Source organism: Mandrillus leucophaeus, unplaced genomic scaffold (genome assembly GCF_000951045.1).
Source record: "Mandrillus leucophaeus isolate KB7577 unplaced genomic scaffold, Mleu.le_1.0 Scaffold246, whole genome shotgun sequence".
NCBI lineage: Eukaryota > Metazoa > Chordata > Mammalia > Primates > Cercopithecidae > Mandrillus > Mandrillus leucophaeus.
Genome location: NW_012102543.1, coordinates 2,709,881 through 2,732,387, shown reverse-complemented (window position 1 = coordinate 2,732,387; position 22,507 = coordinate 2,709,881). Strand labels below are relative to the sequence as shown.

The 22,507-nt window shown below is 44.3% G+C and overlaps 1 protein-coding gene across 1 annotated transcript in view; it reads right to left on the bottom strand.

The window, feature by feature from the left end:
* LOC105541888 overlaps positions 1-17,693 on the bottom strand; it is a 25,924-nt gene extending 8,231 nt beyond the window's left edge. Inside the window, 3 exon segments of the mRNA XM_011983155.1 lie at positions 13,015-13,111; positions 16,481-16,603; positions 17,626-17,693. Coding sequence (XP_011838545.1) covers positions 13,015-13,111; positions 16,481-16,603; positions 17,626-17,693 — 288 coding nt within the window.
* Between the last annotated feature and the right edge of the window lie 4,814 nt (positions 17,694-22,507).

Sequence of the window (22,507 nt, the reverse complement as noted above, 5' to 3'; positions counted from 1 at the left end):
AGGCTGGTCTCAAACTCCTGACCTCAGGTGACCTGCCTACATCTGCCTCCCAAAGTGCTAGGATTACAGGCATTAGCCACTGCACCCAGCCTTGATTAATTTTTTATTTTTTATTTGAAACGGAGTCTTGTTCTGTTGCTCAGGCTGGAGTGCAGTGGCACAATCTCAGCTCACTGCAACCTCTGCCTCCTGGGTTCAAGCGATCCTCCCACATCAGCCTTACAAGTAGCTGGGGTTACAGGCACGTGCCACCATACCCAGCTAATTTTTATAGTTTTAGTAGAGACAGGGTTTCACCATGTTGGCCAGACTGGTCTCAAACTCCTGACTTCAAGTGATCCGCCCACCTTGGCCTCCCACAGTGCTGGGATTACAGGCCTGAGCCACCATGCTCAGCCATGCATGTTTTTCATGAGTCCACTACAGCTCTGCTTTTTATCATCTTGACTCCAGAACCAAAACTGATAGAAGAACCTAACCTTTATCTGGAATATCACCAATCTCATGGCAGAAGGAAAAAGACAAGGCAAATGGTGCCCTGACTTCTAAAACTTTGCACAAAAATGACCAACATCAACTATTGGCCAAAGCAAGTAATATGGTCATTCCTGAGGTCAACAGTGTGGGAAAATATCCTCCTGCAGAGAGGGGCACTGCACGGCAAGAAACTGGAATGTTTGGTAATAGAGAATACCATTGTCCAGCACCTCCTCCAACTACTTCTCTCCCAGAAGCAACTGTTCTAGACAGTTCAGTGTGGATCCTTTCAGTCTCCTTTCCTATGTATTTGCTGACATATCTCTACAGGCATACACATAAATATCTAATTTTGTATGTATTTTTCTGCAACTTGCTCTGTTCACTTAATATGCTTTGGAGACCTTTCATCTCAGTATGTATAAGCCTACCCGACTCTCTCTAACAATAGCATGGTGTTTCATACCATAATGTATTTAAATTCTTGGTGTACATTTTGGATTTTTTTAACATGTTTTGATATTATAAATAATGCTGCAGTATGTATTCATATAGATGCACATATCTTTGTGAATATATGTATTTCAGAATGATAGGTTTCTAGAAATAAATTGTTAAAGTATGTATGCATTGCAGTTTTTAATAGATACTAGGAATTTGCCTTGAAAAATGCCTTCATCAATGTTCACAACCACTAGAAACGTAAAAGTGCCTGATTTCCCAAATCTTCAACAACTCAGTATTATCAAACTTTTTCTCTTCTGTAAGTGTGATGAATTTTAAAAGGGTAATTCATTATTTGAATATACTTAATATATCATTTCTGGGCCTTTTGGCTAAGATCAAGTGAATATACTTAATGTATTTTTTGCTTACACTGAGGTTGAGTACTGTTCATATTTATTGGCTAATTTCACAATTTCATATTTTTTTGTCTTGTGAATTGTCTGTTTCCTTTCTTTACCCATTTCCTAGTGATTTTAAATCTTTTTCTGTTTCATCTTTTTCTTTTAGATTTGAACAAACCATTTTATGTATTTTCTCAATACTGATCTATCTATATTACCATTTGTGAATACAAATGTGTCTCCATTACATCAGAAACCCATCCCTAAACACCAGACATTGAATGAAAATACTAACAAGGATTCCATTTTCTATCAATATAACACTGCCAATCAATTTCCTAAAACACCGGGAATATGTCAATGTATTTAACAAATTATTTAGTACATAAGATGCATACAACATTGCTTCCTTTAAATCTTTTTAGAGAAAGGATCTCACTCTGATGCCCAGGCTGGAGTACAGTGGCATGGTCATAGTTCACTGCAGCCTGTAAATCCTGAGCTCAAGCAATCCTCCCACCTCAGCCTGCTGAGTAGCTCAGACTACAGGTGAGTGCCACCACACCCGGCTAAGTTTCTAATTTTTGGTAGAAAGACAGAATCTTGCTGTATTGACCAGGCTGGTCTCAAACTTCTCGCCTCAAGCAGTCCTCCTGCCTTGACCTCTCTAAGTGCTGGGATTAAAGGCGTGAGCCACCCCACCTCACAAAACATTGTTTCCTGATCACCAAACAGTTCATGTGACTTTTAACAGACATTTGCTTGTGTATAGCCATCAACATCCTACTCACATCCCTTTGTTGACACTTGGCACTTTTCGAAACATCTGCATGTGATTCTGACATCCTTCCAATTATAATTGGAAAGTAACTGGAAAATTCTTCCCCTTTCCCTCCCACACATCCTACTTTGTTTAAAAATGTTATCTTGAGTTTGGGGAATGCGCAAATAAAATGTTCTATATAAACATTGGTTCAAAAAATACTGTATTGGAGAGATATGTATATTTTATGAGGTCTGAGTGTTAAAGATAAGGAGTTCTACTGAGAAAAGATTACCTGGGGAGGTAATCTTCACAAGCAGGTAATACCTGCTTGTGAGGTATACTCAAAAGGGTTTGCTTTCAGTCTAGCCATTTTGGATTTTTGTTTGTTTGTTTGTTTGTTGAGACAGAGTCTCACTCTGTTGCCCAGGGTGTAGTGCAGTGGCACGAACTCAGCTCACTGCAACCTCCACCTCCCAGGTTCAAATGATTCTTTTGCCTCAACCTCCCGGGTAGCTGGGATTACAGATGCCTGCCACCATGCCCGGCTAATCTTTGTATTTTCAGTAGAGATGGGGTGTCTCCATGTTGGTCAGGCTGGTCTCGAACTCCTGACCTCAGGTGATCCGTCCACTGCAGCCTCCCAAAGTGCTGGGATTGTAGGTGTAAGCCATTGCACCATACCCATTTTGTTTTTAATTTTGTTCGTGGTATCTTTTTAGATGCAAAATTTGCCATTTTATGTAAATAAACTGTCAGTTATTTTGTTTAAGTTTTCTGGACTTAGATCTTGCTTTAGGGGATTTTCCCCATCTCGGGATATTTTTTTCAAATTCTGCTAAATATATTTTAAAGTTGTTAGTTTTGTTTTATGTTCAGCTCTTTGGTGATAAGGAATTAATTGTTAAGTAAGGTATGAGGTGGAGTGGGGCAGTCTAACTTTTCTCTGTCCCCAAACGAGAAGCATATCAATCCATTGCTATGTATTGGATATTTTATTCTGTCTCCAACTGGTTTGAAATGCCACTGTCTTAACCCATTTTGTGCTGCTATAACAGAATTCCTGAGATTGGGTGATTTATAATAAACAGAAATTTATTGGCTCACAGTTCTGGAGGCTGAGAAGTCCAGGATCAAGGCACTGGCAGCTGGTGAGGGCCTTCTTGCTTGTCATTGTATGGCAGAAGTGGAAGGGCAAGAGCGCAAGAGAGCGAACCCACTCCCGCCAGCCCTTTCTTAAGAGCATGAATCTGTTCATGAGGATGGATTCATGACCTAAACACTTCCCATTAGCCTCTACCTCCCAACACTGTCACACTGGGAATTCAGTTTCCAAAACATGAATTCTGGGAGACACATTCAAACTGTAGCATTGTGTAACTTACATTCTTGAGGTTTAAAAAAATGTGTTCAGTATAATAAAGCATCAAATTTTATGGTGAAGCTAGGACACAAAAGTGCAATCTTAGGGAGCATGAGATTAATTATCAGCATTCATGTATCAACACCATCATTCTCTGCTCACTGTAGTTTTCATAAAGGTAAAACCTTTTTGTAAGTGACAAACTAATCTGATAGCAAGACAACCACTAATGATGTATGTCAAGGGACATATATCAGTCCTACCCTAGGCAAATCTGATGCTTCTCTGCTGTCTTCAGCTTTATCTTTAAAACTGAAACACAGTTGGTGTTCTACGTCATGTTTCTGTGCTTGTTTTGATATTTTTCAAATTGTGTTTTCAATGTCATGCCTAATTCTTCCTCTCCCTCCCCATTAGATCCCATTATAAAACCCAACACTGCGCTGTGCTTCATGGCGCTCATTTCAACTGTAATTAATTCCTGTTTGCCAGTTGTTTACATGCTGTCTTTCCCATTAGAATGTAAGCTTCAGGAAGCCAGCGGCCATGCCTGTCTGGGTCATCACCTTTGCATTCCCAGTGCCTTGCCAGAGGCTGGCCCCAGCTACAGCTTTTGGCTTTTGTGGTTACAGCCCTCTTGTAGGAAGGCTGATGTGAGAATCTCATGCACATCATGTGACTGTAACTCCTTTCACAAGCAGAAAGGCCTGGGTGCACAGCCTGACAAAGGGGCTATTGTTCATGAAGGGTCCAGGTGAGAGGTGCAATCCATCACTGCTCCAGGCCATCCCTATCGCAACTCCTGGCACCCTCCCAGTGACCAGCGAGACAATGACATCACCTCAGAATACACAAACAAAGGATACCCTATTCTTCAAAGCTGTCCAAGGAGAATTACGTTTTTTAGCCCATTCTTGCCGTAATATAGTGCATAAATATCGTCTCTCAGAGTTTCCTAGATTCAGTTCAAGGGCATAGATGATTTGGTAGGTATTTGATTTATGGAAGTTTTCTGAAGACAGAGAATAAACTGAAGCATGTTTTGCTGAGGGAAGGAAAACAACTCAATTTGGAAGAAGAGTTGATTTCTCAGGTAAGTAGTTGTAAGTTATATCAACCCCTCTCACCTTGGGTCTAGTTTCTTCATCTCCTGCACAAACCTTTGGTGACGACTTTCATCCTTATCATTTTTTTTTTTTTTTTTTTTTTTTTGACACAGGGTCTCACTGTGTTGCCCAGGCTGATCTTGAACTCCTGGGCTCAAACCATCCTCCTGCCTCAGCCTCCCAAAGTGCTAGGATTACAAGCGTAAGCCACCACGCCTGGCCTCATCCTATCATTCTTAATACCCACAGAACACTATTCAGAAAATTCATTGGTTAAAAAAATGTCAATTCCTCAAAACAGCAAAGTACTATCTCCAAGTTCCATGTAAAGTTTGTGATTGAACACTTTAGTCAGAGCATTTAAAGACAATGCTAAAGAAAGGTAGCAAGAAACCTAAATTGTGGAATAGTTATTATCATAACTGCTTGAATTTATTGAGTATTTATTATGTGCCAGATATTAGGCTGAGTTATTTGCATGGTTTAGCTCATTTAATCCTCATAGCAAGCATGTGAGGTGGTGTATTAGTCTGTTCTCATGCTGCTAATAAAGACATATTACTGGGTAATTTATAAAGGAGAGAGATTTAACTAGCTCACAGTTCCACATGGCTGGGGAGGCCTCAAAGTCATGGTGGAAGACAAAGGAAGAGCATGACGGTAGGCAAAAGATCTTGTGTAGGAGACCTCCCCTTTATAAAACCATCAGATCTCATGAGACTTATTCACTGTCACAAGAACGGGAAACACCTGAACCCAAGATTCAATTACCTCCCACCGGGTCCCTCCCACGATGTGGGAATTATGGGAGCTACAACTCAAGATGAGATTTGGGTGGGGCCAAATCTCATGTTAGATAGGGAGAATTATTATCCCATTTCATAGATAAGGAAATGGATACTTGGAGAGCACATGTAACTTACTCTAGACCCTATGCCTTGCAGGGAACAGAGCCAGAGCTCTGATGCTAATTTACATTATTCTGTGGTCCAGGCTCTTACCACCGGCCATGAAAAAGCAACGAATGAATATTTATATTTGAGAAAGAAAGAAACTTCTGTCACTCCAAGTACAAGTGCTGGTTAGCTTGTGTTGCCCAATTCAGGACATAACAGACTTGTTTCAACTAACAAATTTATAAAAATCCTTTGTAAATGGCCTATTTATTTACTTATTTATTTTGAGACAGGGTCTCGCTCTGTCACCCAGGCTGGAGGGCAGTGGTTCAATGATGGTTCACTGCAGCTTCGACCTCCTGGGCTCAAACCGTTCTCCTGCCTCAGCCTCTGAGTAGCTGGAACTACAGGTGTACCACTACATCCAGCTAATTTTTTGATTTTTTTTGTAAAGACAGGATATCACTATGTTACCCAGGCTGGTCTCAAACTTCTGAGCTCAAGGATCCTCCCACCTTGGCCTCCTAAAGTGCTAGGATTACAGGCATTACCCACCATGCCCAGACTATTGATTCATTTTTTTAGGTGATTGAAAATACGTTGTTCTCTTAAAAATGTTAAATTGATGGCAGTAGCGGGCCATCTGGAGCATCTGCTGCCATCCCGTCGGCTGTGGCAACAGGGACGCAGGCAGTGGCGGCAGGAACGGCAGTGGCAGCAGTGGGACCCCTGTGCCCCACGTCCCTGAGGCAGCCAACTGCATAGTGCCCACCCTGGCGTGGCTAGGTGAGACCCACTTTCAGGCCCAGAGCCTCTACCGCTCCTGACCCTGGCCCCGTGTCGCTGCTCTCGCTCGCGGCCACTGCAAGGAGGGCACAAGGAGGAAGTGGACAGTCCTCAGAGCCTGCCCCTGGGAGCCCACCGCCCTAGGGGCCACTATGATGGAGCTGGCTGAGCTGCCCACTGGTGGGGGAGTGGTGCGGTTGGGCATGGAGGAGCAGGCAGAGAGTGGCCCAGTGAGGACCTGGATGCCCCTGGCTGCAAGGAGGCGTGGCTGGGACTGCATACTCCACAGACCCAGTGGGAGCCGGGGGACAAGCAGGAGCCCCACCCCTTCCGAGTTGATGGAGTGGAAGCTCCCCGGGTGCACTCTGCAGGCACCCTGCCGTCGCTACAGACTCAGGCATCTGTGCACTCTTGGGGGCCCAGGAAGCCCCCCTGCTCCCCACCATCTCACCCCCCCTCAGAAATGCCTGCTTGCGCTGCCTGCCTTCTTCCCACTGTTGGTGCCCGCTCTGATCTCAGAGCAAAGTCGAGGCCAAGCCCCGGGCTGTCACAGCCCAGATGAGTGTGTACACACTGGGAGCAGTGCTGACATGCCTGACACGCCAGCCCCTTGGCACCTGGGCCCCCTCCGGACTTTGGGTACCACCAAGCACTGGAGGGAGGCTGAGGGGGGCTGAGGACAGTCGGGCACTGGCCTGCAGGCGCCCCCTGGCAGAACAGCATGGGCGCCATGAATAGTGGTAGAAGACAGACAGACTCCTGGGCAGAAGGGGGCTCATCCCCAGTGAGTGAAGCCCCACCTTCAAACTGCGGAGGGCCTGAAGCCTGGGGGCTCTGCCACCAGTTCCCACAGACTGCCGGGGGAGCTTATGGTGCTTTTCCCTGGGCCCGCCCATGGCCGCCCATGGACCAATCAGCACACACTTCCTCCCCCGTAAGGCCCATGCAAGCCTCAGATTCAGCCAGACTCCAGCAGAAGACAGAAAGATGATGGGGAGATGACAGGCCCACCAGCTGCAAAGAGGAACTACCCTCTCTGCTGACAGCTGGACACTTATCAGGAGACCTGCCGGCAGAGAGGAGCTACCCTTTCTGCTGAGAGCTGAAGAGACAATGGGTCAACCAGCTGCAGAGAGGAGCTACCTTCTCTACGGAACGCTGAGCACTCGTTGGGATGACCTCCCCAGAAGAGAGAACCTATCCTCTTACCCTCTCTGCTGAGAGCTGAACACTCATCGGGACACCCTGGCTATGGAAAGGAGCTGCTCACTCCAGGTCTACTGTGAGCTGTTCTATTGTTCAGTAAAGCTCCTCTTCGTCTTGCTCACCCTCCACTTTTCTCATGTACCTCATTCTTCCTGGACACAGGATGAGAATCTGGGACCTGCCAAATGGCGGGGCTAAAAGAGCTGTAATATAGACAGGGCTGAAATACGCCCCTTGCTCTCCATGTTGTGAGTGACAAGGAGGAGAGAAGTGAGGAGAGAGGAGCTGCCGCTCTTTAGGGAGCCTAAACCTGGGAGCTCTCCAAGTCAGGGCTGTGACTCCCCCTTTGGGGCTCTGCGGTTCCTGGAGTCTCCAAGCTTTTGGGCACCACCGTGTTCCCTGGTGCCAGCCGTGGAAGCTGCTTATGGTGCAGCTGGCCCAGCCACAGCCTTGCAGAGAGCCGACGTCTGTGCCAGCACCTGGAGCTGCCCACCCCATGGCAGCAGTCAGTGTATCTGACTGTGCATAGTGGCTGGACCCCACATTTGCTCACACACCCCTCACTGCTCCACACCTGACTCGCAATCTCCCTTCGAGGCGTAGGATCCAGGCTGGTAGCATGAGCCGAGCACAGCCTGCCAGGCTGAATGGGCGGAATGAGCCCAGCAGACTCGAGCAAAACTCACACAGAGGCACCACTTGCCACAGGGTTTTCTGGCCAGAAAAGCGACACCCCAAAGTTCCTGTAACAAAATGTTGCCTCTCCCATCCAACCCAATTGGAATTTGCTAGTCTGAATATTTGCGTCATCCCAAATTATATGTTGAAATCCTAACCCCCAAGGTGAGGGCATCAGGAGGTGGGGCTCTGGCAGGTGAAGAAGTCCTAAGGCAAAGCCCTCGTAAATGGGATTAGTGCCTTCATAAAAGAGACCTCAGAGCCTTCTCACCCTTTCTGCCATGCAAGTATACAGCGAGAGGACAGTCATCTGTGAACAGAAAGTGGACACTCCCCAGATATCAAATGTGCCTGCACCTTGATCTTGGACTTCCTAGCCCCTGGACTGTGAGAAATAAATTTGTGTTGTTTATAAGCCATCCAATCTATGGTATTTCGTTGTAGTAGATGGACTAAGACAGAATCTAAGACACAAAAATTTCACATGTGAGTCTGGCCCATTTATAAATTCCAGCAAAATCCAAATGTCTGATGGACCAGGCATTAAACAAAAAGTTCTGACTAGCAGTGCACTTTTGGACGCTGGTGCTGACATTCAAGTTCAAGTTCTTTCTCTTACAGCAGCAGCCCTGGAGTTTCTTTTAGTCCCCTAAGTTGGTTGGAGTTTTGTGGTTGTTTCATTCTGTATTTATGGGTACTCATTGCAAGCCTGTCATCTTAGAACAGAGACTCACTTGGTGCAACCCTCATCCTGCAGCCATTGGCCTTCCTGGCCTAACCTGGTCCACAACCATCTCTACTTCGAAATGCATTTTTAGTTCTCCTTAGTTCGGCACAAGAGGGATGGGTTGTGCACTGTCCAATTGAACTACCTGTCCAGTGTTGTGAGACTCTAAATGGCATGGGGAGAGACTATATAGAAATATGAATAACAGGCCAGGTGTGGTGACTCACACCTGTAATCCCAGCACTTTGAGAGGCCAAGGTGGGCAGATCACCTGAGGTCAGGAGTTCAAGACCAGCCTGGCCAACATGGCGAAACCCCATCTCTACTAAAAATATAAAAATTAGCCAGATGTGATGGCACATGCCTGTAATCCCAGCTACTCAGGAGGCTGAGACAGGAGAATAGATTGAACTCAGGAGGTGGAGTTTGCAGTGAGCTGATATCATGCCACTGCACTCCAGCCTGGGCGAAAGAGTGACTCCATCTCAAAAAAAAAAAAAAAAAAAGAAAAGAAAAGAAAAGAAATATGAGTAAGAGCTGACTTTCACTGCTTCTAGCCAGGCACTATGCTGGGTGTTCTGCATGCATTATCTCAGAGGAGGAAACTGAGGCTTAAAGTGGATGAATAACTTGCTCTCAGTCACATAGCTGGCAGATTGAGATTTGGGTTGACTGCAGGTCTGACTGACTGCACTGTTTGAGCTTTTATGCCTATTCTTTACTGCCCTTTCAGTGAGTGCCAGGAAGTCTGGAGATAAGGGCTGTAGTAGCCCAGGAGGTTTCGGTGGAGGAAGGAGAAGTTGAATTGGATATTGAGGATTGTGTTAGAAAGACAATTTGGATTGTACCAGGGAGGGGGTAGGACAGAAAAACAAGCAGAGCAGGCTCCCTTGCTTTTGTTGTCTCCATAGAACAGTAGAAAAGGTGAATTAGACCATTTTGTGGTTGACATTACCAATTAATTTTAAATTCAATGCCTGCTTTGCCGTTGAGCTTAATCTTAATTATAGCAGATCTCTTCGTATTTCTTTTCTTTGGGCAGATTTGACAGGCAGGGGTTTTAAGTGTATCAAAGAGTGTCTGCACTGAGAGAAATTATTTATGTTGCATTAAAGTAATTGGCCCAATTCTCTGAACCAACAAATAAAATCTAATTCCTGTCTTAAAGGTAAAGAGTTATGTAATATGGGAAGAAAAGCATTCACTTAACTACCTCTCTTTTACTACTAGTACATGGTATAATGTCCAGGAAAGAGCTAAGATCAGCATATCTAGCTTGAACTTTGCATAGAGGTAGTGTCCTTGACTCAAGGCTTAATGCACATAAGTGTGCAAGGTATTTCAATAACACGGAGGTAACAGTCTGAGACACACATTTGAACTTAAATATTCTGCACATGACATCAGGATATACCACTGTCTTTTTTTATTCCACTTTGTGCCATCGTGCCATCTCACTATGAAAGTGCTTCTTATAAAATATTATTTCTGACCAGGCACAGCGGCTCACACCTGTAATCCTGGCACTCTGGGAGGCTGAGGTGGGTGGATCACTTGAGGCCAGGAGTTCGAAACCAGCCTGACCAACATGGTGAAACCCTCTCTCTACTAAAAATACAAAAAAAATATAGCCGAGCATGGTGGTGGGCACCTGTAATCCCAGCTACTAGGGAGACTGAGGCAGGAGAATCGTTTGAGCCTGGGAGGCAGAGGCTGCAGTGAGCTGAGATCATGCCACTGCACTCCAGCCTGGGTGACAGAGCAAGACTCCATCTTAAAAAATATATACATATTACATAAATATATAATATATGATATATAATACATATATAAAATATATAATATATGATATATAATACACATATAAAATATATTATTAATATAAAATATATAAATATATATAATTATACATTATAATATATTATTATATATAAAATAATGTATGTAGAATGCAATATATATTGCATATATATATATAAAATTTCTGAAAGAGCTGGACTTTGTTTCCAAGTCATTTAGTTTCTCCCAGGTTATGGAACCTGTGTCCTTGGCTTTAAATCATTTACCTCATTCACAGTTTCAATCCTCTTGTCTTTTTTGCAGAAAGTAATTTTTCCAGAGACATATTTTAATCCATGTAAGGGTGAAATTCCTTCGCTTTTTTTTTTTTAGCATCTTCAAAAGAACTTTTTCTATTTCAGAAAAAAACTGAAGTCAAGTGACTTCTTCCTCTATATCTGGGCAACCCAGTCTCTCTGTCCCTTTACAAAAATAGGCATCATTTCTGGCAGTCATGTAGTTTGTGTGGGACCAGGCCAACTTCAGCTCCAGCAGGCAGCCCTGATTGGTCAAGGCCACAATTGGCTAATCGAACCCACATGTCCACAGGATTTGGTTCAGGGATGAGCCAATCAGCACAAGTCTTTGAGCTGCCGTTGGTTGATTGTGGGAAACATATTTCCCTGTTGCATGGGAACAATGAAGCGTGTAAGTCTGATTGCAGCCAGCTCTTCTACAATCACCAGGAAATTAGCCCTAGGAGGCAAACAACAATTATATAAAAGAGAAGAGAGGTGGAAAGAAATTGAGTCCTCACATCATTGTAGCATCAGTGTAGTCCACGGTACCAATGGACTCCCATTTAGCTACTAAATCCCTTATTGTTGATGAGTTTCAATTGGGTGTTCTGTTACTTACAGCCAAAGGCATTTTATCTGATGCACCCACTACTGGGAAGTTGAGCTAAACACACGATACTACACCTCAAAATACAGTTTATCCAGTCTGAATGTCTAACAATAGAGTATTAGGTAACTTAAATTCTATCTATTGATGGTATATTAGGATGGACTAGGCTGTTGTAATAATAGAAACTTAACTTTCATTCACATCATAATCTGAAGCAAGCGATCCTGATCAGCAGATGGCTCTGTTCCATATGATTCCATTGGTTTTTCAGAAACCCAGGCTTCTTCCGCCTTTTGGCTCCCACATCCCCTAAGGCCTTGTTACCACCCTCATTAAGCTGGCAGAAAGGGAAGAAGCAGGAAGGGGCACACCCCTGCTTCTTAAAAACCTTGGCCCAGAAATGGTACAAACCATATCCACTCTACCTTGGCTAAAACTCAGTCACACAGCTGCATCTAACTGCAAAAGATCCCAGGAAGAAAAAGTGGACTTTGGATAATTAGCTGCAGACAGGATGCTTTACAAGCTTGTTAAATCACAGGGGGAAATGCTAACAGAGCAGTGTCTTCGGTACCCTCCCAGCAATTTTTTTTTTCTTTTTGATACAGAGTCTTGCTCTGTCACCCAGGCTGAAGTGCAGTGGCACGATCTCGGCTCACTGCAGCCTCCACTTCCCAGGTTCAAGAGATTCTCCTACCTCAGCCTCCCAACTAGTTGACATTACAGGCGTGAACCACCACACCCAGCTAATTTTTGTATTTTTAGTAGAGATGGGGTTTCACCATGTTGGCCAGCTGGCCTCGAACTCGTGACCTCAGGTGGTCCACCCACCTTGTCTCCCAAAGTGCTGGGATTACAGGTGTGAGCCACCCTGTTTGGCCCCTCCCAAGCCTTTTTTTTTTTTTTTTCTGTGAGACAGAGTCTTGCTCTGTCACCCAGGCTGGAGTGCAGTGGTGCAGTATCTCGGTTCACTGCAAGCTCTGTGTCCGGGGTTCAAGTGACTCTCCTGTCTCAGCATCCTGAGTAGCTGGGATTACAGGCACGTGCCACGATGCCCGCCTAATTTTTGCATTTTGAGCAGAGATGGGGTTTCACCATGTTGGCCAGGCTGGTCTCAAACTCCTGATCTCAAGTGATCCGCCTGCCTTGGCTTCCCAAAGTGCTGGGATTACAGGCGTGAGCCACCATGCCCGGCCCCCACTCCCAAGCTTTCTAAAGGCCCATATCTATAAGTACATGAGCTCTGTCTCTTTCTGCTTCAGCCCTGAGACAAGACTTTGTTTTATTCTTCATCCTTGTTCGTCTTCTGGCACCTTCCTAATGTTCCTAGCAAGCAAACATACTTTGCCATGCACTGGTAAACAATAAAGATTTTACTGAAGATCTGGTGTGATGACAGAAATGTAATCAAGGTCTTCCACGGATATCTGTTCTTTCCTGCAAAGCTCTCTTCCTCTGCCAGCAGCCTCACTTCACCTGTTTACTTTTCTCTGGTTGAATGCTTCCTTCCGATATCAGCAGCCCTAAAAGTCTCATCACCTGAGCAATTCGACTCTTACTCTTTGCTTCATGCCTGCTCAGCAAAAAAAAAACCAAAACAAAACAAAAACAAACAAAAAAACCAGAAACAACAACAACAAAAAAACCCCAGTATTAAATCAAAAGCTAACAACATATCTTTTTCCTCCAGCATACCACTCAGGGAACTTAGCATATAACTCACTGAACAAAAAGTTTTCTTCCGGGGGCAGAGTTGGGTGGGGGCTTCTTGCTAAGAAAATTAATTCTTGCCAGAAAAATTCATTTACATGGGAAAAAAGACTGAAAGGATATCCTAAAATGTTAACAGTATTTACCTCTAGGTAATTAAAGTTTTTTTTCTCTTGTATGTTCCTATACTTTCCTTTAATATTTGTTTCTGTATTTTCCAAATGTTCTACAGTATATGATATATTTCTTTAATTATCTAAAAAATATTTAGTAAAGAAATTTATCTTTTGTTCAACATCACTAATCATTAGGGAAATGCAAATCAATACCACAATGAGATACCACTTCACACTCGTTAGGGTGGATATTAAAAAAAAAAAAAAAAGAGCCTGGGCGTGGTAGCTCATGCCTGTAATCCCAGCACTTCAGGAGGCCACAGTGGGTGGATCACAAGGTCAGGAGTTTGAAACCAGCCTGGCAAACGTGGTGAAACCCCATCTCTACTAAAAATACAAAAAAATTAGCCAGTCATGGTGGCGGGCACCTGTAATCCCAGCTATTTGGGAGGCTGAGGCAGGAGAATCGCTTCAACCGGGAGGCGGAGGTTGCAGTGAGCCAACATCTCACCACTGCACTCCAGCCTAAGCAACAGAGCAAGACTCCATTTCAAAAAAAAGAACAAGTGTTGGTGAGGGTATGGGGAAATTAGAATGTTTGTGCATTGTTGGTGGGACTCTAAAATGGTACAGCCACCATGGAAAATGGTATGATGAGTCCTCAAAAAATTAAAGACAGAATTACCAGAAATTCTACCTCCAGCTATGTACTCAAAATAATTGAAAGCAGGAATTTGAACAGACATTTTTATGCTCATGTTCATAGCAGCAATAGCTGAAAGGTGGAAGCAATCCAACGTCTGCTGACAGATGAATGGCTAAGTCAGATGTGGTATACATATACAAGGAATATGATGCAGCCTTAAACAGGAAGGAAACCCTGACACATGCTACAACATGGATGAACCTTGTAGACATTATGCTAAGTGAAACAAGCCCGTCACAAAAGGACAAATACGGTTCCACTTATATGAGGTACCTAGAGTAGTCAAATTTATAGAGACAGAAGGTAGAATGGTGGCTGCCAGGGACTGGGCGGGAGGGAGGAAATGAAGAGTTATTGTTTAACGGATACTGAGTTTCAGTTGGAAAAGATAAAAACATTCTGGAGATGGACAGTGGTGATGGTTGCACAACAATGTGAATGTACTTAATGCCACAGAATTGTACACACAAAAATAGTTAAAATTGTAAATTTTATGTTAATATATATTTTACTATAATTTTTCTAAAACACAAAATTTCTCTTTCCACAGGCAATTTTACCAGAATTTTTGACGTGGATAGCTTGTGATCTCTTGGAAACCAGATATTTCCTTAGTTTGGGCTTTCCACCTACACAGGATTTCTTTTTAAATTAATTTGTAAAAGACATAAGGAAAAATACTTATTACACTTATATTTACACAAGGCTTAGGGAATTAGTAAAAGATGGCTTTTTTTTCACCAAGAATTTTTTAAGTGAGAAAGAGGCCGGGCATGGTGGCTCATGCCTTAATCCCAACATTTTAAGAGGCCAAGGTGGGTGGATCACCTGAGGTCAGGAGTTCGAGACCGGCCTGGCCAACGTGGTGAAACCCCATCTGTACTAAAAATACAAAAATTAGCCAGGTGTGGTGGTGGGTGCCTGTAATCCCAGCTAGTTGGGAGGCTAAGGCAGGAGAATCGCTTGGGCCTGGGAGGTGGAGGTTGCAGCAAGCCAAGATTGCAATTGCACTCCAGCCTGGGCGACAAGAGCAAAACTCCATCAAAAAAAAAAAAAAAAAAAAGGAAAGAAAAAAAGAAAAAGGAAGATAGGTAAGCAATTAACTATAATCTACAATGAAATAAAATCATGGACCAAGGGTAGAGGTAGAAGCAGTGAGTTCTGCCTGGGGTTTTGGGAAGGATCCCAGAGAAGGGTGTTTAAGGTAGACCTTAAAGAAGTCTTGGGAGTTTACGAATGGAGAAGAGAGGGTGAACATTAGAAAGTGGGATAAAGAGAGGTGAAGGGGACAGCACTGGGACATGAGGAAGACAACTGACACCCACATATCTCATCCCCTGAGACCACTGACCAGTCATAGGGCATCGAGGGACTTTAAGCATGGCTTGCTGAGCACCTGCCTTGATGAGGCAGTGCTGTCTTTACTGGGGAGATGACCCAGGAAATGAGCTGAACTCAGAAAGCAAAGTCAAAGCCAGCCACGTGTCAGGGCCAGAGTCGAGACCTTGGCTGGCTCAGTGGTGTGACTCTAGAGCAATACAGAGTACGCAGGAACTTCCTGTGCAAACAAGGAAATGGCCCCCTGCATGTTGGTGCCTGATGATGTGCAGCTGCGGGCTTCACATTCTGACAATGAAAAGAATAGAAGTTTTTAAAGTTAAATCTAAAGCTTTTGTAATGTTTCTTGGCAGCACCTAGGACCTGGCCAATCTGCAACTCATGTCTTCCCCCAGTATCCACACTCATGGACTTACCACTAGATGGTGGCATTCAGATGGTGCACAGCTGTGCAACCATCACCCCAGCCCAGGTAGGAAGGAGAACAGAACGTGCTTATGATCTGGAAGTTCATGGGTGCTGTGTCAGTCATTCTGCATTATGATCAGCTTGCGAAGAGGAGACAGAGGCCATGTAGAATTATAAGTCTTGGACCTGGCGGATCATCAAAGTTAACTCATTCAGCAGCTTATTGTCCATCAGTTGGGTCATTCTTGTCATGTGGCTGTTTCTTCTCTTTGAAGCCTCTGTCATGTGTTGACATGACACGTGTTGGAATGATTAAGTGGCTCAATGGAAGCACTTTTCTCTGTTCACTAAAGGAAGGTCCCTGCCTCTGTTGGGTATTTCTGCTCCAGGCAACCACAAAGATGGCCTTTGAGGCTCCTCTCCACATCCCCAGGCACCCTAAGAGAACACTTAATCCTTCTCCCAAAGCCACAATGTCTAAGATCAGTGAACATCCACACCCATCTCTTATCTGGCTGGGTCACAAAGTCTAGAGGACAGGCTATCTGAAGAATCCTACAAACCTACCCTTTCTTGTTTTCCAAGTTCCCAGGATCCAACCACCTCCTCAGGGTCAGGCCCTGGCATGCTCTTACTCACAAAAAACAAAACTTCTATACCTTACCCCTTTCCCTTCTTGGAAGCCTCCTTAATTCCCTCAGGTGGGCCTGATTCACAAATAGCTGGAAATTCCCTGCCTGGGGTCAAGGCACCCAGGTCTGGGAACACAAAGCCCTGGCTGCCTTTCCTGGAAGGGAAAGGGGAAAATTATCTTTCCATTGTTTTTGCTGATAGGTCACAGTAGCAAAAGAGATAAGCTACAATGAATTTCTCAGTATTTCACCTTGTTGTGCATTGAGATTTTCTCACTGGCTGATGTCTGGAGACAGGTGCGCTAGTCATATTCATCTGATATCATGATGTCAGGTGGAGACTTTCGATCCACTCATGGGTCTTTCTTTGCTCACTAGGGTGTAACTCTTGGACATTTTGGGGTGGAACCTGGATCACTGCTTAATTTCCTTAAATGGATATCCAACGCTGCTCCCAGCTCCACCTCATCCCAGGTCTGTTTCCTGTCTACTCCCAGTTATTCTCCCGCATCCCCAGGCACAAAGCCCCAAAGGGTCTGCTGTGATTTTTGAGTAGAATCATATTGATGCAGCAGGACCTAACCCTGGCAAAGCTGGGCGTGAGGGTTAGAAATGTGAGCTATGAACCCTCCTTACTTTCCTACAGTTCTAAAACTACTTTGGAACTAGTAATCCTGGCATGTCAGACCCGGAGGAGCACCGTCATTTGTGAACAAGCCAGCTGTCCCCAGGCCCAGGTCAAGAAAGCCTGTGATCTGATGGCCCAGCCTCAGCTATAGAGATAAGGCCCTTCTCTTCCGTGCTTTGGAATGATTAAGTGGCTCAATGGGAGCACTTTTCTCTGTTCACTAAAGGAAGGGCTGTGTTGGTTGGCTTTTTCTAGAGTGTTCTTTTAAGGAAGCTGTCCACCTACCAGAGTCTGTAAATTCTATTTACCATCTTGACAGAGTTCCTAGTGAAGCTGAAGCCTGTCTTCTCTCTCATGTCCAGACTCAGGGACTACACATTGGCCCAAGTTCTTTACATTAGAAGATTTTGGGACCTCTCTTTATACTTCCTTGTCCAGCCTCTCCCTGCAGTCTCAGAGGCTGAATCCAGTCTCATGTCTGGTGTCTGTGCTGAATGTCAGTGGTTTTAAGGCCTCTTCTGCATATCAGCCCTGGCCCTCCTCACCCACCTTTCCTTGGTCTGTAAGTCAAATCCTTTAACCTCTACCTGGGTGTAGCCCCCAGAGTTGGAGGGCATTTTGCCATGGCTGCTGCAGCCTGTGTGCAGGAACAGATACATCATCTGATGATCTGAATTATGTTTTCCAGATTTATCGCTTCACTCGCATACTCAGGCCAGTTGATATTTTAGGCACGTGAATCACAGTGTCTGGCATGGCTTTCTCTATAGCAGAGCTCCGGCAGCAGGCATAATGAAGTTGGGAGCGGGGAGAGTTCAACTTATCAGGGAGGAAAATTTGTGTCAGTAACAAGTCTGCCTGGCAACAGCACTAAAAAGAGAGATAGCAGGTCCCAACATCAGAGCCAAAATCTTCACACTAGTGGAGTAACATCACCCTGTGCAATTTTCCTACTTGGGTTGCTGCTTTCTCTCCTTTTTCCCACCCCCAAAAAAGGAAAATGAGAATGTCATACATGCATTCTCCAAAGGATATCCCCTAACCTGCCACGGAACAGGGAGAGGTTGATGAGCCGAAATGTCACCAGGCTGTGGCTATCCATGGATGTGTTATGAATGAATAATAAGAATTAAGCTTCTGCAGTGGAATTACGGGCACTGAAAGAAGTTGCCATGGGCAGAGCTAATTGACCCTCTGCCATTCAGTGTAGGATTCTGCTTGGAGAATGGGGCTCAAGACTAGGAGATAGGAAGATATTCATTTATTTTTTCTTACTCACCTAAGCATGCTCTATTATTATTTGGATCTCAGCTCACTGCAACCTTCACCTCCTGGGTTCAAGTGATTCTCCTGCCTCAGCCTCCTGAGTAGCTGGGACTACAGGTGTGCACCACCACACCCAGCTAATTTTTGTATTTTTAGCAGAGACGAGGTTTCACCATGTTGGCCAGGATGGTCTTGATCTCTTGACCTTGTGATCTGCCCGCCTTGGGGGGATTACAGGCGTGAGCCACCATGCCTGACCAATTATTAAATAAAATATAGAGTTTTCTATTTCTCAAGAAATCTATTCGGAATTGAGAAAGAAAGCAGGAGAACTGACCTGGACATCTGAACACTTTGGGGGGGACCTTAAGGGCAGTCATTGTGTCTTTACGTCTGGATCTCAATGTCCAGGGCAGTCATAGGCACAAAGTAGAAACTGAACGCGGGTGTGCTGAACTGACCTGGCCTCGGCTCCATTAGTACTTGGAATGCCTTTGGGTGGTCTCTTTACTCCTCCAGGCACCCTTTCACCATCTGAAGAATGAATCATTGATCTCTTCGAGATCTTCCCAGATCTGACATTATAGGCTTTCAAGGTCAAAACTAGTTTTAAAATCCTAAGAAAACAGAGAATTAAAAAAAGTTCCCATAAATGTTTCTATGTCAAATGCTTGATCATTGGGCTCTGCTTTATCATCAAAATGCGTGCATGCAAGTCTTCAGGCTTAAATGTTCCCATGAATACATCAGTCAGTGGTATCTGGGATACATTTACATTTTTAGCATTGGTGTAATTCTATTTGGTTTTATGCCACAGGAAGTTCAAGCCTGATTCAATTAAGGAGTTTCATAAAATGAGTTTTTAGAAGGAAAAGACAATGCATTGCACATGTTATACCACTGTACTTTGCATTGTTATACAATCAGGTATGTTAAAGGTGACTTTTGCTTCAGTCCAAGAATCTGTTAGCAATCCATAAAGTGGAATATTTTACTGTCTGATTTGGAAGCACGGAATTTAAGAGCTGGAAGGTAGGCAGGCATCTCCTACTAAAACAAGGGTAGGGAGACTTTTTGTACATTTTTGCATACCTCTCAGCTCCTAATGTAGTTCTCATATAAATACCAAAATACCTAAAATACCTAATACCAAACAGAAGGAGGCCTGGTTTCTAAGCCTGGGGATGAGAAGGTGGTCAGCAGCATAAAACAGAGTTGTGTACAGTTTGAGAGTGTGTCTCTTTGCATCAAAAATATTCAGAACAATATTTAAATTTCTGTCTGTCAGAGAAGGAGCAGAGACAACTGTGCAGAACTCTGCAGAGGGAGAAACTCTTCCTAGGTAACAGCTGCTGCTGGCCTTTTTCATAAAGTGCACATGCAAGAGGAGCAACCCTCTTGGGAAGCAGAGTTGATGACAACTCAGCACTTAAGGGAGGGAACTTAGAGCCAGTGCAGACAGACTGTGGAGTCCCAGCAACTGGATAAAACCTCTGGACTGAGCAAGCAGATGTGCTAGCAGTAGAGTCCAGAAAAGAAGCTCCAACAAAAAAGGATTAGAAGCAAAGATCCTGAGATGACCCAAATGGGAATCAAGAGGATAATACGGAGGTAGGAAATGGGAGGGAAAGTCCTAGGGACATTACCGAAATCACAGGAAGGCAGTAGAATCTTCAGTCCCTGGATCTTAACCAATGGGAAGTTAAAGGTGAAATAGAAAAGGCAGGACTCAAAGTCAAACCCGAGGAAGAGAGAGAGTTGAATACTGGGTAATGGAGAAAACGTTTAAAGCTGGGAGAATTGAGAATAGAGAACAGTAAAGGCAGCAAATTCAGAAGATAGTGAGTCCTAAATGTCTAGAGTTTTTATTATATGATACTTGACCATACCTGACTGGGGTAACCGTTTAAAGGAAATACATAGTAGTTTGGAAAAGACAACAAAATAAGAAGATCCAAAAAAATGATCAGGACAGAACTATCTCCCTTAGACAATGTCCTTGGATATTAGAAGTGAATATAAGAACACAGTCTGAAGACCCAGCAGAAAAGAGTTGGAACCATAGGAGTTTGAATGCATTATCCATAGATTGTAGGAACATTTACTATTTCATAAAACCAGAAGTTAAGTGAGAGAGGGCAGTTCCAGGGTCATTTAAATCAGGGGCCAATGCTGACAACAAGGACCCAGACTCGTTGCATCTATCCCCTTTCCTATCCATAGAATGGTGTCCTCTTAGGATGGCTCTCCTCATGGCTTCTGTGGGAAACAGAGAAATCCTTTCACTTGGGTAACTTCTTAAGAGCAAGGAATCCCTTCCCAGAGAGCCTCTTGCAAGTTTCCCTTACATCTTTTCAGCCAGAAGTGCCTTACTCTCCCATGAAAAGCAGTCCTTTGGCAAGGGAAATGAGCTCAACAGGCTATGAGGCACTGACAAAGGTCCCTTCTCAGGGACTTCTTTCGCCAAAGCACACAACCATTCAGATGGGGGTGAACAGAATCAGGATTCACCTTGCAAAGGAGAAGGAGCTGCACATGGAATTGCTCTGGTTAATGGCAACTGGATGTGGGTGGGAAGCATTCCTGAACCAGGGTGGTCTCAACCTCCCCTTTGGCTCTCCGCCCTCCTTCTGTTGGGGAGGACTAACTGAGGTCAAGAGAAGTGAGGTAACATACCCACTTGTTGTCTCAGACAGCCCTCAAATCTCACCACCCTCATTCAGTTCAGTGCACTTTCCACCACAACGCACTGTTTTCTCCGGGTAACATTTTAAATCACCTTCGTTGAGGTTCAGTGCAGGGCAAACATTTTGCCATGATATTAGAAGACGTATCCACCATGGCCATAATGAGGTGCAGCCACTTTGGTGGAAACAGCAGGGAGTTCACAATCAACTCTGGTTTGACTCTTGACTCTTTTCTAGCTGAGGGGCACGGGGCAGCTACTTGCTTTCTCTAGGCCCATCTCTACCACCCTTTCTTTGGCATGTGAGTTCATTCAAAGGAGGTAGTGCTGTGAGGGATGTTAATATGGTTTGGTTCTGTGTCCCCGCCCAAATCTCATGTTGAATTGTAATTTCCAGTGTTGGAGGAGGGGCCTGGTGGGAGGTGACTAGATCATGGATGGATTTCCCCCTTGCTGTTCTTGTAATAGTGAGTGAGTTCTCACGAGAACTGGTTGTTTAAAAGTTTGTAGCTCCTTGCTCTTCACTCTCTTCTTCCTGCTCCAGCCCTGTAAGATGTGCCTGCTTCCCTTTCATCTTCCGCCAGGATCATGAGTTTCCTCAGGCCTCCCCAGCCATGCTTCCCATAAAGCCTGCAGAACCATGAGCCAATTAAGCCTCTTTATAAGTTGCCCAGTCTCAGGTATTTCTTTATAGCAGTGCACGAATGGACTAATACAGATATCATGGCAATAAATGGGGCATTCTGTAAGTCTATGAAAAATGGTTTTGGCCTAGGGGCTATGGACATGGAGATGTGGAAAATAAATACCCCTATTTTTCTGTCCTGTCGTTCTCTGAGCTTCATTACTATTTCCCATCCTTGGCCAAAGCAAACAAGAAGTTGAAGAGAAAGATAAGGGCAGGGAGTGGGTGAGGGGAGGGTTAGTATGGGCAAAAGAAAATAAGCAAAAGAGTTGTTGTGTGTGCCTGGTATATACTAGATATATGACTATACACGGATACTATTTTTGTTGTTTTTTATTTGTTTTGTTTTCTAAATAGAGATGGGGTCTCACTATGTTGCCCAGGCTGGTCTCAAACTCCTGGGCTCAAGTGATTCTCCTGCCTTGGCCTCCCAAAATGCTGGGATTACAGGAGGGAGCCACTATGCCAGGTCTTTTTGTTTTTTTTGTTTTTTCTTTTTTAGAATCCTGAAGTCAAGTTCTGGAAAAAAGAAAAGTCAAAGTTCGCAGAGATAAGGAATAATGTTGGCACACTAGACGGTATATTGGGGACCATGGCTCCCAGTCCTCCTGTTCCTCAGCTCTCTCACTGTCCTGCCTGTGTCAGTGCCTCATGGACCCCAGTCTCTGCATCCCCGATGAGTTCCTCCACTCTAACTAAACTGGCCTGTCAGGGCAAGTCTGACAGGAGCTGTGGGGATGACAGCATAGAAGACTATGTGTCTCCAGCTATGATGACAGCACCCTTATAGCATG